At 40.9% G+C, this 14,545-nt stretch overlaps 2 protein-coding genes across 3 annotated transcripts in view; one reads left to right on the top strand and one right to left on the bottom strand.

Moving 5' to 3' along the window:
- The window catches only part of rsrc1 (arginine/serine-rich coiled-coil 1), a 153,019-nt gene extending 151,767 nt beyond the window's left edge, over nucleotides 1-1,252 (bottom strand). The window contains exons 1-2 of the mRNA XM_074680161.1: nucleotides 1,146-1,252; nucleotides 458-661 (exon numbers count right to left, since the gene is read on the bottom strand). Of these exons, the coding sequence (XP_074536262.1) occupies nucleotides 458-645 (188 nt within the window). The 5' untranslated portion in view covers nucleotides 646-661; nucleotides 1,146-1,252. The remainder of the gene's footprint in view (nucleotides 1-457; nucleotides 662-1,145) is intronic.
- Nucleotides 1,253-3,246: 1,994 nt separating this feature from the next.
- On the top strand, nucleotides 3,247-10,793 carry shox2 (shox homeobox 2). Of its 2 annotated transcripts, none has more exons than XM_074680088.1 (5): nucleotides 3,247-4,032; nucleotides 5,632-5,840; nucleotides 8,062-8,119; nucleotides 8,309-8,397; nucleotides 9,290-10,793. In XM_074680088.1, the coding sequence occupies exons 1-5, from the start codon at nucleotides 3,765-3,767 to the stop codon at nucleotides 9,545-9,547; spliced, it is 882 nt and encodes a 293-aa protein (XP_074536189.1). In that variant the 5' UTR covers nucleotides 3,247-3,764; the 3' UTR covers nucleotides 9,548-10,793. The 2 variants fall into 2 exon arrangements, with proteins under 2 accessions (XP_074536189.1, XP_074536187.1); XM_074680086.1 differs by having other exon boundaries at nucleotides 3,248-4,032; nucleotides 9,254-10,793.
- Nucleotides 10,794-14,545: the final 3,752 nt, after the last annotated feature.

Here is a 14,545-nt window from a genome sequence, read left to right as displayed (position 1 = left end):
AATCTGTGCTTTAAATACTTAAACCGGTCTGAGAGCATGTGAGAGGAAAATGGCCAAATAGGCAAGCTTCACCATTAAAAGGTATTTGACTCATCATTTCTATCAAATTCAATATATTGGAAGCAAGATGGAGCAGGGGCTTACTAAAGCTCAGCTGCCATTTCACTGTAAAAATATTACTCAAGTTGCTTTCAGCTGTGGATGGCTGTTAGTACAGTATAAACTTAATAAAAGACCATCTTTGCCTCCAAGGAATCTGTTCGTTTCATGTCATGCAATAAACCAACACAGAATATGGTGACATGAAATCAAAGAGCGTTCTGTTATTCCTTGTTTTGTGAAACTTGTTCCCTAGAGTCGACACACTGTCTGTCCTGCACACGGGCATTCCTGGAGGACTGTCACCCACCTGAGTTCATCCATCTCTTTTGAGAACTAAAAGTGTAGCAGAACCCACCTTCTGTCCCGGTCTCTATCTCTGGATCGAGACCGGCTACGGCGGCTGGACCTACGGCTCCGGCTGCTGGTCACCCTGCTGCCGGAGGATGAAGATGAAGACGATGAGGAGGAGGATGAACGGCGACGCTGTTTCCTCTTTCTCCTGCTTCGGCTGTCCTCCTCACTATCTGATGAGCGTCGACCCATGCTGGCTGTCGATCAGCTGACAAAACAAACACATAACAGAAGTCAATGCTTTAAGCTATCAACAGCATTTTAAACGAATCAGAAACATCAACTGAAAACAAATAGCTCCTTTTTGTCATTATTTTACACACAATATTTAATAGAGATACCTGCTTTGATCATCATATGTCTGTAAGGCATACAGTTGGACATTGGCTGGTTAACAACATGAAACATAAGCTTATCTTTACGCCTACATGCCTGACAGTAACAGTGAAAGATGTAAAGCAACGTTATATCTCCAACAACACTGCAAGTGTTTACATCACACCGGTATTACACAAAAAGAAGTGCTTTATCCGGCTAGCTAGTGAGCTAACCCTGCTACCTGAACAAACGTCTGTTTCTTATTCTGTGTAAACCGAGGCAATGTGGTCGTTTGACAGTAGACACACCTCGGATTGCAGTTCGTAAATGTCATAAAAATACAAATATCACCTGAAGCTAAGAAGAGGTTTTACCTCGGAATGAAAATCCCGCTCCAAACCTTTAAATTGCTGAGAAGCTCCTCAGCTCAGCCATGCACTGCGCAGAAGACTAAAATCATCGAACCAGAGTGCATCGATCGAGTGCAGGCAGTATAGTCACACAAAGAACTATCGATCAGGGACTGCTCTCATCCACAGGCACATCAAATGATGAGGTCAGTTTGTTTAAAACACATTTCAAGCCTCGAAATCTTCAACAATACTTAACGTCACTAAAGCACAGTCTAATACACTGTGAATTGTGTGTTAATGTTGCGTAAACATAACTTCGTGTAGAGCTATTTATATCGAGTTTCAGATTTTGCATGTAAATTCTAACAATTAGATACATTGCTGTTTTTTTAATTGCAATATTAGATGCATTTTGTTGGTAATAAGAGATAAAAGCTGTAGCAAAACTCTCCCCCTAGTTTGTCATTGTTGCATTTATTTGACCACTTTAAACCTTGAGTGCTTCATAAAGGTATGAGACCAAAACTAATGATGCAGTTGCATGTTTTTGTGACTTTTTATTTTGACCTGCTTAATTAAATGTAGGTAAATGTAGAATTTAATTTTCACAACTGCGTTTTCTATTCAGGTAAATAACTTAGGGGATCACAATTCCGTTTTGAGCAGAATAGACTATACCACAAACATTAACACAACACAAGTTATTGTTGTGGGTTAAAAATTTACATGAGGTTTTGATTCTTTGGATGCTTTCCATACAAACACTGATGGTTATACTATAGAATTGTTAATAATCTATTTAAATTAATAAAACACAGGGGGTGAAACGACCAGTTTGACATGAGTAAATGAATCAACAGCATTCAAAAGAAAAAAAACAGATAAATAAGATAATTGGGGTTTGACTGCAAATAGACACAAGAGGCAGCTTATCAGTGCGATTAGAATTCACCCTGCTTTGAGACGCAGCAGAAATACTCGTAATTAATGCCTAAGGTTCAAGCTGAAACATTGTTAATATTTAATCAGGGGAATTGTTGGAGCTCTTGTGTGGAAATGGGGCTTTATATAGATTATCAATAAACACGCTTAATTTTGCATCAAATTCATCCCGACGTTTTCAGCATCCCGCTGTATCCCGTTTCTTCTCTGCATAGCTATATGTCGCCTCTTCTTCCTCATTTAATTGCTCTCTCTCTCTATCTCTCTCTGTCTGTGCTGCGTTCACTTACCTCCACTGTAAGTCAACTAATTGTTTATTTATTTTTGCAAATATAGGCGAAGATTTCAGCGGAAAAAAGCGAGTCGAAAACGTTACTAATTAGTGAGCCCAGTGGCAAAAACATCGCAAGAGGCATGCTAATGAAGCGTTTAGCTGCTGTTTAACGTCCTAATGGCTTAAAAAGTCTACTGAGAATTAATATTAAGCGATATAGGCTCACTAATGATGACTATTTAAAATACATAATTGCAGATTAGAAACTTAAAGAAGCACTGCATGGCGGCAAAGCATTAAAGAAGGTGTCTCACGGGGTGCAGGAAACTTTAATATCAGCCAACTTTTTTCTTCTTTTTAATTCATTTCACAATTATTAGGTATGATCAATACAAAGCTAACGTTTATTGAAAGTAAAATATTAAAGATTATATTTTACTCGATTTTTTAATTACATGTTGGTCCATCTTTCTGCCTCCGTTTTAGCACAAAAGCACAGACGTGCACGCATAAAAGATGCAGTAAAATGTATCGATAAGATGGACCAGGCCTAAAGTCAACTGTGTTTAAACTATAGGGTTAAAGCTGAATTCACTTTGGCGCTTTTCTCTTTCCCAGCTTCTTCTTCTTCTTCTTCTTCTTTTTCAGCATCTTAGCAAGATATCCTTTTCTTTTTTTTACCTTTTTCTTTTCATGTCATCGTTGTGACTTATTTTCCCCAAGATCACAGATATACTGAAGAGGAGGAAGGACTCTTCATCCATGCCCCCCTCTTCCTCCTCTCTCTCTCTCTTGTCATTTTTAAGCCACACCCCTGCAGAGAGAGAGAGAGAGAGAGAGAGAGAGAGAGAGAGAGAGAGAGAGAGAGAGAGAGATGAGCATCTCCTGGGTGTTTAAAAACTAACTCAGGACAATAGCAGCGAATGAGCGCTTAATTAAATTAATTAGTCCTTCTTGTCAATCTCGGATTAATGGCCAATAGCGATGGTGCAGCTTAATGTTTTTTCACTCTCCCTCTCTGTCTCTCCCTCTCTCTCTGAGTGAAGAAGGGGAAGGGGGGCTCATCCCGGCATCCTGAGGGGAGGTAATTTGCACGGATCAAGGGGGCAAGGCGCCGCAAAGTATAAATAGTGTGACTTCAATAGAGGAGCACCAGCAGGTTCCCAATTCCGCTACCAAAGAAGGAGGACTAGACTGAGAAGATCCTTTCTGACATTTTTACCTCTTTGCAGAGTTGGCACAGAAGCAGCAGTATCATCATCATCATCATCATTTTCAAACTGGGGGTCGACTTTAAAACGAGCCACACTATTGATGTCTTAAGCAGTCGTGGAGCAAAGAGTGTGTGAGTGAGAGGTGTGTGTGAGAGAGAGGGAGAGAGAGAGTGAGTGGTGTGTTTCTCAAAGAGGAGAGAGCAGGCAGGGATGGAAGAGCTCACCGCGTTCGTGTCCAAGTCTTTCGATCAGAAAGTAAAGGAGAAGAAGGAAGTGATAACCTACAGGGAGGTGTTGGAGACCGGCTCTACGCGAGCAGGGAGCAGGGAGTCTTTATCCACGGAGCCCGGGAGCCGGGAGGAGGCAGCGGCGGCGGCAGGAGGACTCACCCGGAACGTGGCGCTCTCGCCGGGCAGGGAAACGGACATGCTCGGCCCGGAGAGAATCAGAGACGCCGGGAGCCCCAAACTTATAGACGGTAAGAGAGCATGGTGTTCTTAACACAGCCTGCACAGAGAGGGAAAATGAACTTTAAAAGCAGCAGGTCTACCACAGCAAAGATTTTTTTTTTGAACGAAACAGAAATAAAACGTTGTCATTATGTAGGTTCGAACTGCACAGAAACTGCAGATTTCATTAGCAGAGAAATAATATCGATCAGAGTGTGAGTTGAAGCGTTGTAAATATTTATTTTATCTCTCTATTTGAATAATTTATTTATCTTTATTTTAGTTGTTTTATTTGTATATCTACCGTTAAATAGGTCCCATATTTTCTCTATTAACCATGTGCTTACTGATTAAGTTTGTGGTCCAGCCAGAGCTTCAGTTCTTGAACGTTTTGCATCAAAAAGGCCTGAAAAAATATTACAAAGACCAAGGCCTTCGTCAAACTAATGACGAATACTCTTTAATACACCAAAATTGAACCACACTGTTATTTATATTTTATATTAGAATTTAAGATTAGTTTAAAAAGGTGCAGTGATTTAGAGCAAGTTTGCAATAAAGACTCTGGTTTTACATAGGAACCAACTGAAACAATAAAGCTCTTGTTTTTTTATCATGAAATAATTTTCGTGTTTAGATCTCTCTTTCATTAAATGGGCTTGTTTAAACAAAGCCTATCACACACCTGACAGACAGATCTCAGCACATAAAAGGTGGAAATCACGTCCTGTCATTTCTGCTGTCCCTCGGTGCACATGAGATGTGTGTTTCAGGTGTGAAAGCACATCAGGTGCAACAGTGCATGGCTGGAATACAAAACTCGTGAAATAATATAAAAACTATTAGGAATTCAGGAACTTTCTTGGTTTAAAAAAATGTTTTGTTTTGTTTTTTAAATAGCGAAAATTAAATCTGATTAAGAAAAACTGTCAAAGCTTTTTTTCGCTGGGTAGATGTGCCATTTGTTTTAAATCAGAACAACTGTGTCTCGGTGGCTTTTGTATTTATGTTTTTTAAATTTCAAGACGAAATCAAAGAGATACATATCAGTTTCGTGCACCTGTTCAGTATTGATATTTGAAAAAAAAAAAAAACACCAGAAGATTTATGTGTGTAAGTGGTCTGTTATGAAAACGGCATGTGTTCGTCCCAAGCAGCAGCATGGTTACAAAAAAAGCGGAACAGATACACGCGTGTACCAGACATCCAGCAGTGGGCACATGCAGCGTTGCATATTTATAAGCAGTAAATAATTAAAGAGCTTTATGTAGCTCTACAAAACATCCGAGCTCTGATAGCTTGCTGCTCTTTGAGGGTTGGCAGGGCATGTATTGCTTTTTTCCCTTTATTATCAGAGGTTTTATGACTGTTTGGTGAGGATCGATAGTCATTTCTCGCACTGTTTTTAACTGTTAGTCAGAATTGTAGTTCACGTTCTTTTGTGGTTTGATAACATTAAAAGCCAGTTAGTTTGGGATGGAAAAGACAAGCTTTTAAAATATTTTTTACGTTATTAAACTAAGGTGTGTGATTCATTTAAGAATAAATCGTTTATTTTGAGGTTAAATACAAGACCAAAAATCTATGATGTTTTCCCTCTCTGATGGTCTACTGCTTTACGTATTCAGGCACCACGGACGTGAAGGAAAGGAAAGAGGACTCGAAGCCCATAGAGGACGAGGCACAGACTAAAATCAAACAGAGAAGAAGTCGGACTAACTTCACGTTAGAGCAGCTCAACGAGCTGGAGCGGCTCTTCGATGAGACGCACTATCCAGACGCTTTCATGCGGGAGGAGCTGAGCCAGAGGCTGGGACTGTCCGAGGCCCGAGTACAGGTAGGGGCTGTGCTCCATCTGCTATGGGGGAAATTTAAAATCTGATTGATAATTACACAACAAGCATTAAAATTGATATTTATTGGGCACAAAAACAATTACAGTACTCAGGCTGAAGGGCATTTTAAAAGTTGGAAATAATTACTAATAAAATTGTTTTTGTAACTTTATTTCAGAATTGTAGCCACGTAAATTGGTGTGTAATGTGTTAATAAATAAGAGGATAAAGCCTCAAGCTTGTGCTCAATAATAATAATAATAATAATAATAATAATAATAATAATAATAAGATGATGGTGACAAAGCATACAATGATGTTTTCTACTTCTTCAATGAAGGTATTGTAAAATATGGTCACTGATATGGTCTGATGAGCTTGGCATCAAACAGAGCTGAAATGAGCTTGACTGTGATAACTGATGTTTTTCGTGTGAAAATATGAACGCAAATGATTTTGGAGGTTGAAAAACTACCTGATGGTTGATGTGATCCTCGTGGGTTTTTGAGAGTCTTTGTTTGAAGATTTTTTTTTTTGTTTTGTTTTGTTTTTAAATGAGGCAGCACAGTTCAAACGTCCCCCTTGTTATACATGTAGTTTTAATATTTTTTGCTATTATTCAATCCACGTCTCAGGTTGGCCCCCTTATGCTTGCGTCACGAGACTCGTCTTTGTCAAAATTGTTCGAATGAGCTTCAAAATAATTGCCTCCACTTTTCACGATGTATGTTACTACGAGTCTCCTGTTTGGGAGATATGCTGTCGTTTTTCATGGGGATGCACCATCTGCGCAGAAACCAAGTAAGGCTTCAGGGAAAGAAGGGGAGGGGGGTCAGACATGTCTTGTGTAACTTGAGCAAGAGAGGAGGGGGGATTTAAGATATACACAACTCAACTGTTCTTATTACTCAAAACCCTTATAAAAAGTTCCAGAGTTTGAGGATTTAATTTTTATTTTTTCCCTAAGACGAGTGCGGAGCTCTCGTACTGAATAAGGTGATGGTTGAGGGAAAATGAATCGTATAGCGGGGCCTAAAAAAAAAAAAGTTAAAGGCAGCCTTTTGGAGGGCTCTGCCGTCCTGAACTGGAATCTCCCCAATAAGGCGTATTGTGTCCCGAACAAGGCGCACAGCTCGGGGATTTACATAAATTATGGATTATTTTCTACCCAATTCAAGCAGCTTTCTCTGTCTCTCTCTTATATGTTTTACCGATTGCATGCCACACGTTTATTGTGATTTTTACTTTAAATCCAATCAATAACAGGAGGGCATTTGCTTTTATCATGGCAATAAATTAAATCTGAAGAATGCGCAAAAGCACTTCCGATTGGCATGCTCTGTGGTCAATAAAAGAAGCCAACTGACAGCTCAATCGATATGATATTTCTCTGTGTGTTTGTGTGTACATGGACCTGATGTATGAGAGATTGCAGACTGACATGCAGTTGTATTGTGGGCTAATTTGGGCCGAGCTTTGTCTGCTAGATTCAAAGTACATTCGTCGTTTAATCTGCGTTTCAAGGCGTTTTCCTCTGAAAGTGACGCTCGTCGATTTGAACAGAGAGGAAACAAAAAGGAGAAGTGTGCTGTCTTTGAAGCCGCTTTCTTCCTGCGTGTTATGGCGGTGATTAGACAGAATCTGAGAGGCTATTTAAGCGTTTCTCTGACATGGATTTTGTGCAGATAAGGGTAATTAATTTCAGCGGTCATTAAATAAGAGAGGGAAAGGGAGAGAAAGAGGGAGATGCTCTCAGATCGCCTTGCTCTGATGTCCAAAAAGCGTAATAGCGTTGCTGCTATTCGATATCTGAGAGTCCATTCAACTCTTCAGGGACACTAATCTATAGAAAGATGAAACCAGCGCTGACAAGGTTATTTATTATAGTCCAATAGTGCTGCACATTTCCAACAAGAGTGTTTCTATGCTGCTAATAAGCTTTTAATGTCCCCCATTCTCGTAGATTTACTACTTTCCATTTTTGTTCTCCCTCTTCCACTCTACTCCATCCCCCTTTAGTCTTCTTCTTCCTCTCTCTCCCTCTCACTCTTGTTGAAGACTAAATGAAATAATTCAGATCCGGGGTTAAGCAGTGTCATTAATATTTCAGTGCTCCTCGGGGATATTGTTTTTCTGCGGTTGTTGTCACTTTGAGAGGAATTACACATGGCCTCACAAGCAGCTGCCAATCAGCGGCTCTCTAATTAATTTCTGTCCCTGCAGGTTTGGTTCCAGAACAGAAGAGCCAAATGCAGAAAGCAGGAAAACCAGTTACATAAAGGTACGCTTTTATCCTGCATGCATGCTCCCATTAACACAAAACTACACAACATTACTTTTAGTTTATTCTATCTTATTTCAAGGCTCAGATGCACGCAGCATCCTTCATCTTTTACGCACAAATAAACGCACTGTGGTTTGGAATATTCTCCTCACAATTAGGCTATCGTCTGTGCTTTTTTTCTTTCAGGAGTCCTGATTGGAGCAGCCAATCAGTTTGAAGCTTGTCGTGTAGCGCCATATGTCAACGTGGGGGCTTTACGGATGCCATTCCAACAGGCAAGTTTCTTTGAAGCGTCTACTCTTAAAACCAGACCAATCCCCGGACTGCTGTCTTGGCACAGGCTCTACACAAGTGCTATGCAGGAGGAGCTCTTATTACAGTGACAAAAAATCAGTGTGCCAACACAGGGTAGCCTGTACAGCCTAATTGGAAAATTCCTTCTATTGTTTAATGGATCATTTGTATGCCTGCTTTACTTGAGAGAGCCTCCATGTAAGTGGTCCCAGAGCAGGATAATGAAGGACAGAAGTTTCTTCAATTTTCTTTTCATTATGCACACAATAATTAGGCAGTGCTCCGCAAACAAAATTTGATAAATTGAACAGTGCACCTGTTTTGTATACGAGGACAAAAAGGACATTAAGTGCACATATTAATCTTTTTTTAGCTGGACTGGTTTTAGTGGAGACCTGTCATTACTTTCAACAAAATTGTCGTTCACAGTCCTGCTCTGTCTTTTGGGGCCACAGATCCCCAAAGGCCACAAAAGACTGAACTGTGGTCAGACGTCATTATATTGATGTACAAATACAACTTAAATTTGACCCATGGCCCCTCAGATCTGCAGGAAGTCAATGACACCACAAATAACAAACCAAAAAAAAAACAAAAAAAAAAAAAAAAAAACAAGATGGCCTTATTTGATGGCCTCCATAAAGAATAGCTGAGAAGCTTCACAGTGAGATCCAGCCAAATGATGGCCCCTGTAACCTCAAGGTCATCCCACTTTCCTCCATCAGTAAACACTGTTGACATCTACATCAGTGACACTAGTGAATGAGCCTCAGACACACTGCAAAGTTAACGCATGTTCTCCCCCTTCTCTCTCCACCCGTGCGTCCCGTCCTGTAGGATAGTCATTGCAACGTGCCGCCCTTCTCCTTTCAGGTGCAGGCGCAGCTGCAGCTGGACAGCGCCGTGGCCCATGCACAGCACCACCTGCACTCTCACCTGGCGGCGCACGCGCCCTACATGATGTTCCCTGCGCCGCCGTTCGGACTGCCCTTGGCGACGCTCGCAGCCGAGTCTGCCTCTGCTGCCTCTGTCGTGGCAGCCGCTGCCGCCGCCAAAAACACCAGCAAGAACTCCAGCATCGCTGACCTGAGACTGAAGGCCAAAAAGCACACGGCCGCGCTGGGACTGTGACGCCAGATGACCGGGTGGACGCAAGCCGTGCACGCGCTATCTGCCACCTCAGCGCGACTGAGAGACATTGAACACTTTCAAAGTGAACCAATAAAAGGACAAAGTGAGAAAAAATTAATCGAGGACGATATTTATGATTTTTTAAATGAAGGACGACGAGTATAACTATAAAATATAGGCTATTTATGAGATAAAGAAAAGACAATGAAAGAAAAAGACTGTGACGTGATAGCCTACGCAGAGGTGATTGATGGACAGAAGGACAGCGAGGGCACGCGAGGTTCCTCTTCTCTGCAGCCGCGTGGCGGCAAACCCTGAAGAGGAGAAGTAGGAGGAGGAAGCAGCTGGGATGGTCGATACTTTGTCAAACAAGGCGAACCATTCTGCTGTTGTTTTAATGTTATATTATTATTGTGATGAATTCATTTGAACCTTCAGAGGCTGGCCTCGATTTAAAACACGTTCTCTGTAAAAAAGACAGAGCAGGACCACAAAAAATTAACATCATTCAAAGTGTTTCTCCCCCCTCTGCTTCTTGCCCAAAACTCAAAAATGCCTATATAGTTTAGCATGTTTTTTTCCCCCAAGTTTCTTCCCCCTCTACCCCCTTTACTTTCCTTACCCCTTTCCTCACCTCTTTTCTCGTTTCTTTCTCGTTCACTCTTTTCTTTTCTACGAGGAAGCGCAACTCTCACTTGAATGTTTGGCCTATATCTGACCTTGTTTGGACCTTCTCTGGTAAAGGGTGAAACTATAGGCAGAAATGTGAGATTATAATATATGTGTAGGCTTTGCTGAACTCTTTTGTCAGGATACCCGGAACTAGTGTCCATATAAGGTGGTAAATTTTCCCCTTTTAAAGGATTACGTCATAAATGCCATCTTTCACCCAAGCGGAGTAAACAAGAGGACTGTATGGTACTGTACGGGCACGTGTAAAATATGTTTATACACAAGAAACATGCATTATTTTTATTATTATTTAGTGGCTTTATGAATGCCTTGTGGGGAATTTGTTCATTTTTGTATTTTTCTTTGATTTCGTGTATTAAAAAAATCATGTGCTTTCTGTATGTAATTTTGATGTTTTTATAACAGTGAAAGTGAACTTAACTGAGGCACGGGTTTTTAAGAAAAACGGGGGAAAGAGTATTCATGAGTTTGTTTTACTTTTTTCATCACATGTGAAACGTGAATCCACACAGACAACATGTTTTCGTTCCGACAATAAATTAAGGAAAGTTTCTTTAATGAGTTGACATTATTTTGTTACATCTAATCGACCTTTAAATTATTATTATTATTATTATTATTATTATTATTATTTTCTTATTATTATTATTATTATTGCCGTTCAACCTTTGAGGGCAGTCCATTTTTAATAATTCATGCCTGTAGCATTCGGGCTTTTGATAACGTCACAGTTGTGACAGGCCCGTTTAGTCGTGAACATGGGTGTGTGGCGCTGCTCGCGTGCCAAACCGTTGCATTATTCATCATCTGGTTATGGAGCGTTTGGAGAAGAGGGCTGGTAATTTCCAGTACAAGCTGAAAAAAGTGTCAGATAAAGGATAAAGACAGACAGGGGCCGTTCAGTGACAGGAGAAAAGATCAAAATCTTTTAGCTCTGCTCTTAAAATGCACACGATTATTTAATCAAATTCACATTAATTCTATATTTGTCCTCATTTAGGTTTTAACCTACGTGTTCTCCTCGCAGTAATTAAATGAGCTAACCCCAACGGCCTGGTAATTACATAAAGCAACGATGCATATTTAATTAAATTAATGCCAAAGTTTGTTTGTTTGCATAGAGCAGCACTAATGTCTGCATTATCTTTGGCCTAATCGACCCTTTTCTCTGCGGCACAGTTTAAGATGTTGTCAGTAACAAACATTTTTACATAAAAATAATATAGGTTAATGGTATTCGATGTTATTCCAGTTGAGTATCCCCATGCTCCGCCTTGAATCTGGCCTCCTGCCTATCTCCACTAAATGGAAATGGTTGCCGGTTTATGTGTCATGACCTGAAGTTTGGCTTTATGCATAAAAGCACCGACTGCTCGGATGGAAAAATTAAAAAACAATGCCGTTGTGGAAAATATTTATTAATGTCTGCCTCACTTGACTTACAAATCAGCCCGATTCATTTCCTGACATCTTAACCGCCTCTTATTGAACATTTAATAAACACCTGACACTGGAGACGATAATTATAGGAATCCTGATCGCGTTACACTTCCGATATTTCCACACAAAACACAATGTCTTTAGCTATTAATTAATACTGATCTCACAGAGTCTGCTCCACAGTCTGCTGTGTTTGTGTATCGCGCCGTTTGGGGCTGGATTTAGACGCCAAAACTATTGAATTATTGATTGGGAGCCTCGCCAGTAATGGAGGAGACGGAACTGGGAAAGTGCTGAGCCGTGCGCGTGCACACAGCCCTGCGATAGAACAGAGAGACACTGGGGTCGGTCGCGCGCATGTCCTGTCACTGTATAGTGTGTAGTGGTGTTAGCAGTAGTGAGGTCAAGTTCAGGATATGCCTCTTAAGATGTGTTAAACGGTCATCGTTTACTACATCTTTCAGGCATTATTTTAGACACCATATAGTTTGAAGCAAATACTTATTTTTTTAAAAGAAACTTCAAAAAGTGTCCTTCAAAATGAAAACTGTTTTCAAAGGTCAGCTGGTATGCATGTTCAACACTGATGCTACTCAAGTTCAACTGGATTAAAATAAGATTAAAAATTTCATAAACTACAAGTGTCCAACAGTTCCAACACAAGGACGTTTTTTTAAAGTTTAATGAAACAAAAATTTATGAGCATCATTTATTTTCAACAACACTAAGCGTCAGTGAAAGTATTCATGTCTTCCAGAGCAGGGCTACAAGTCTCAGCAGACGCCAAAATGTTTTCTTCCATAAAACTTCTCCATTGTCATAGTCCAAAGTCATGCATCGGACTGTCAGCTATCAGCGTTTTCCTGAGGTGTAGCTGTGGAGTGGAGGGCCTCAGTCCGAAGAGGGCCCAGGAGACAATGAGACTGGGACACACAAGTGTTCTCCTGATTAGACATGGAGACGACCAGTGCTCTCACTCTCCTCTCAACACACTCTTAAGACGTACACCCCCACGCAGCCAGCCGGGAGCCAGCCTTGCCTGCAGGATCCCAATCTCTCTCTCGCTCTCTCTTGGCCTCTTCTCACTGTCTTTCCCCCTCCTGCTCGGCTCACGCTGTCCCCTGATCCTGCACTCTCACTTTCTGTTGTCATGGATTATAATATGAAATGTTAGAGGAGACTAAAGTAGGCAGGATTATACTTCAAATGAATGAAAACAAAACTGGACATACATACATCTAAATGCATGTAAGATAACACACACACACACACACACACACACACACACACACACACACACACACACACACACACAGATCATCCTAGCCTGCTGGTGAGTCACGACAGCACTCCACACCATGGAATCTTTCATATCAACTGGTGCTGTCTTGTTGCTATATTTACCCCTGCTACAACCCCAGAGACAAATACACTACTCTCTCATTTCCCCGCACTTGGCCTTTTATCAAATTAGGCCACGTTAAACAATCGCACAGAGGAGTTTTTACTGACAGCTGCATGTGAATGGCTGTGGCTGAATGTGATTGTGTACACTGTTTGGATCCCTGCTTGAATTTATGTGAGAAAGTATGCGAGCTCTCTCTTCTCCACTCCTCTTTTCTCTTCTCTCTGAGGGCTTGCCTTTGTTACATGTTAGGAGCGCTCAAAGAGCAGGGCGCACCAAAGACAACAGCCATCAGGAGCAACGGCAGATAAAAGAGGTACTTCAAAGACATCAAATGGAGCGAAAGTGAGAAAGAAACCTGCTGTAAAAACTCCCTCCAATAGCACCCAGGCTGGGCAATTAGGACGCCATATAACTGCCTGTTATCATGCACCGTTACAGGCCTGGGTGGCTAACCGCAGCACTTGGTGTGGGTTGCAGTCAGCGGAGAATTGCAGCATTCATAGAGCTCGACTGTATTTAATTTCACTGTAGGATGAAAAAGTGGGTGTTCACACGGATTTGACCTCTACTATGACCAGCGAAGGCTTAACTGTGGTGATTACACACAAAGAAAAACAACAGTCTCTATCTCCAGCTCCTTTCTATTCAGTAGGCTGAAGTAGAACAAAACAAAACAGAGGTCAGAACAAAACAAGAAGTCTAATTGTTTCACTGTTTCCTGTTTAGGTGCCCCAGGGCAATCTACACATTTTTATGTACTGGGTGCATTTTATTTGTTATTAATTCATTTCCAGTTGCAGCTGGTTTGCAGATTAGGGAGATAACATAATGTATAACTCCCTGCCCTGGGAAGAAGACATAACAAGGGCGTATGTGTTAAGACTTGTGGACATTAGCATCTCCAGGGGAATTTCTGTTGTTTGCATGGAAAAAAGTGTGACATTTAATGTAACGTGGGTGCACTTTTTGGGTGAGTTTGTGCGCATGAGTAAATGTGTGCACTGTGGTTACAGAGAGTATGAGAGAAATGAAAGAGAGAAATGTTAAACATTTGGCCCATGCTGCTCTGCATTTACAAGTTGGTAAGATCTGAGTGTGAGTGCGAGCATAATCGAGTACTTGCTTTTCAATCATCAGATGTTTGTACACAGACTCTTAAATTACAAAAAGCCTCTTGGAAACACAGGCCCAACTCGGCTCATATTGATTGTATTCACGCTGTCTGAAGTTTACAGAATGTCATTTTAAAAAATGTCACGAAACGACAAAAAAGCCGACAAATCACCCAATATTTGTATCAGGATGCTCAAGTGTCTTTTTAATGTGGGTAAATCCAGGGAGGTCCAGGATCATTCATTCTGGGGTTAAAGGCTTTCCTCAACATTCTGTCCAGGAGAACCATTTACAACCATTTATATATCTGTCAAGCACACTCAAATGCTCTCTGAAGCGGTGAC

The sequence above is a fragment of the Halichoeres trimaculatus genome, unplaced genomic scaffold (assembly GCF_033239565.1).
Source record: "Halichoeres trimaculatus isolate MK-OKI-2021-1 unplaced genomic scaffold, fHalTri1.1 fHalTri1_scaffold_9, whole genome shotgun sequence".
Taxonomy (NCBI): Eukaryota; Metazoa; Chordata; class Actinopteri; order Labriformes; family Labridae; genus Halichoeres; species Halichoeres trimaculatus.
This window is presented reverse-complemented; position numbering and strand designations above follow the sequence as displayed.

What these genes read in the sequence shown, in the direction of transcription:
- shox2 (XM_074680086.1), top strand. Translation starts at nt 3,765, where the DNA reads ATGGAAGAGCTCACCGCGTTCGTGTCCAAGTCTTTCGATCAGAAAGTA. An exon ending in GAGCCCCAAACTTATAGACG is followed by an intron (nt 4,033 to 5,631) that starts GTAAGAGAGCAT and finishes TTACGTATTCAG; the next exon opens with GCACCACGGACGTGAAGGAA. An exon ending in TACGGATGCCATTCCAACAG is followed by an intron (nt 8,398 to 9,253) that starts GCAAGTTTCTTT and finishes CCCGTCCTGTAG; the next exon opens with GATAGTCATTGCAACGTGCC.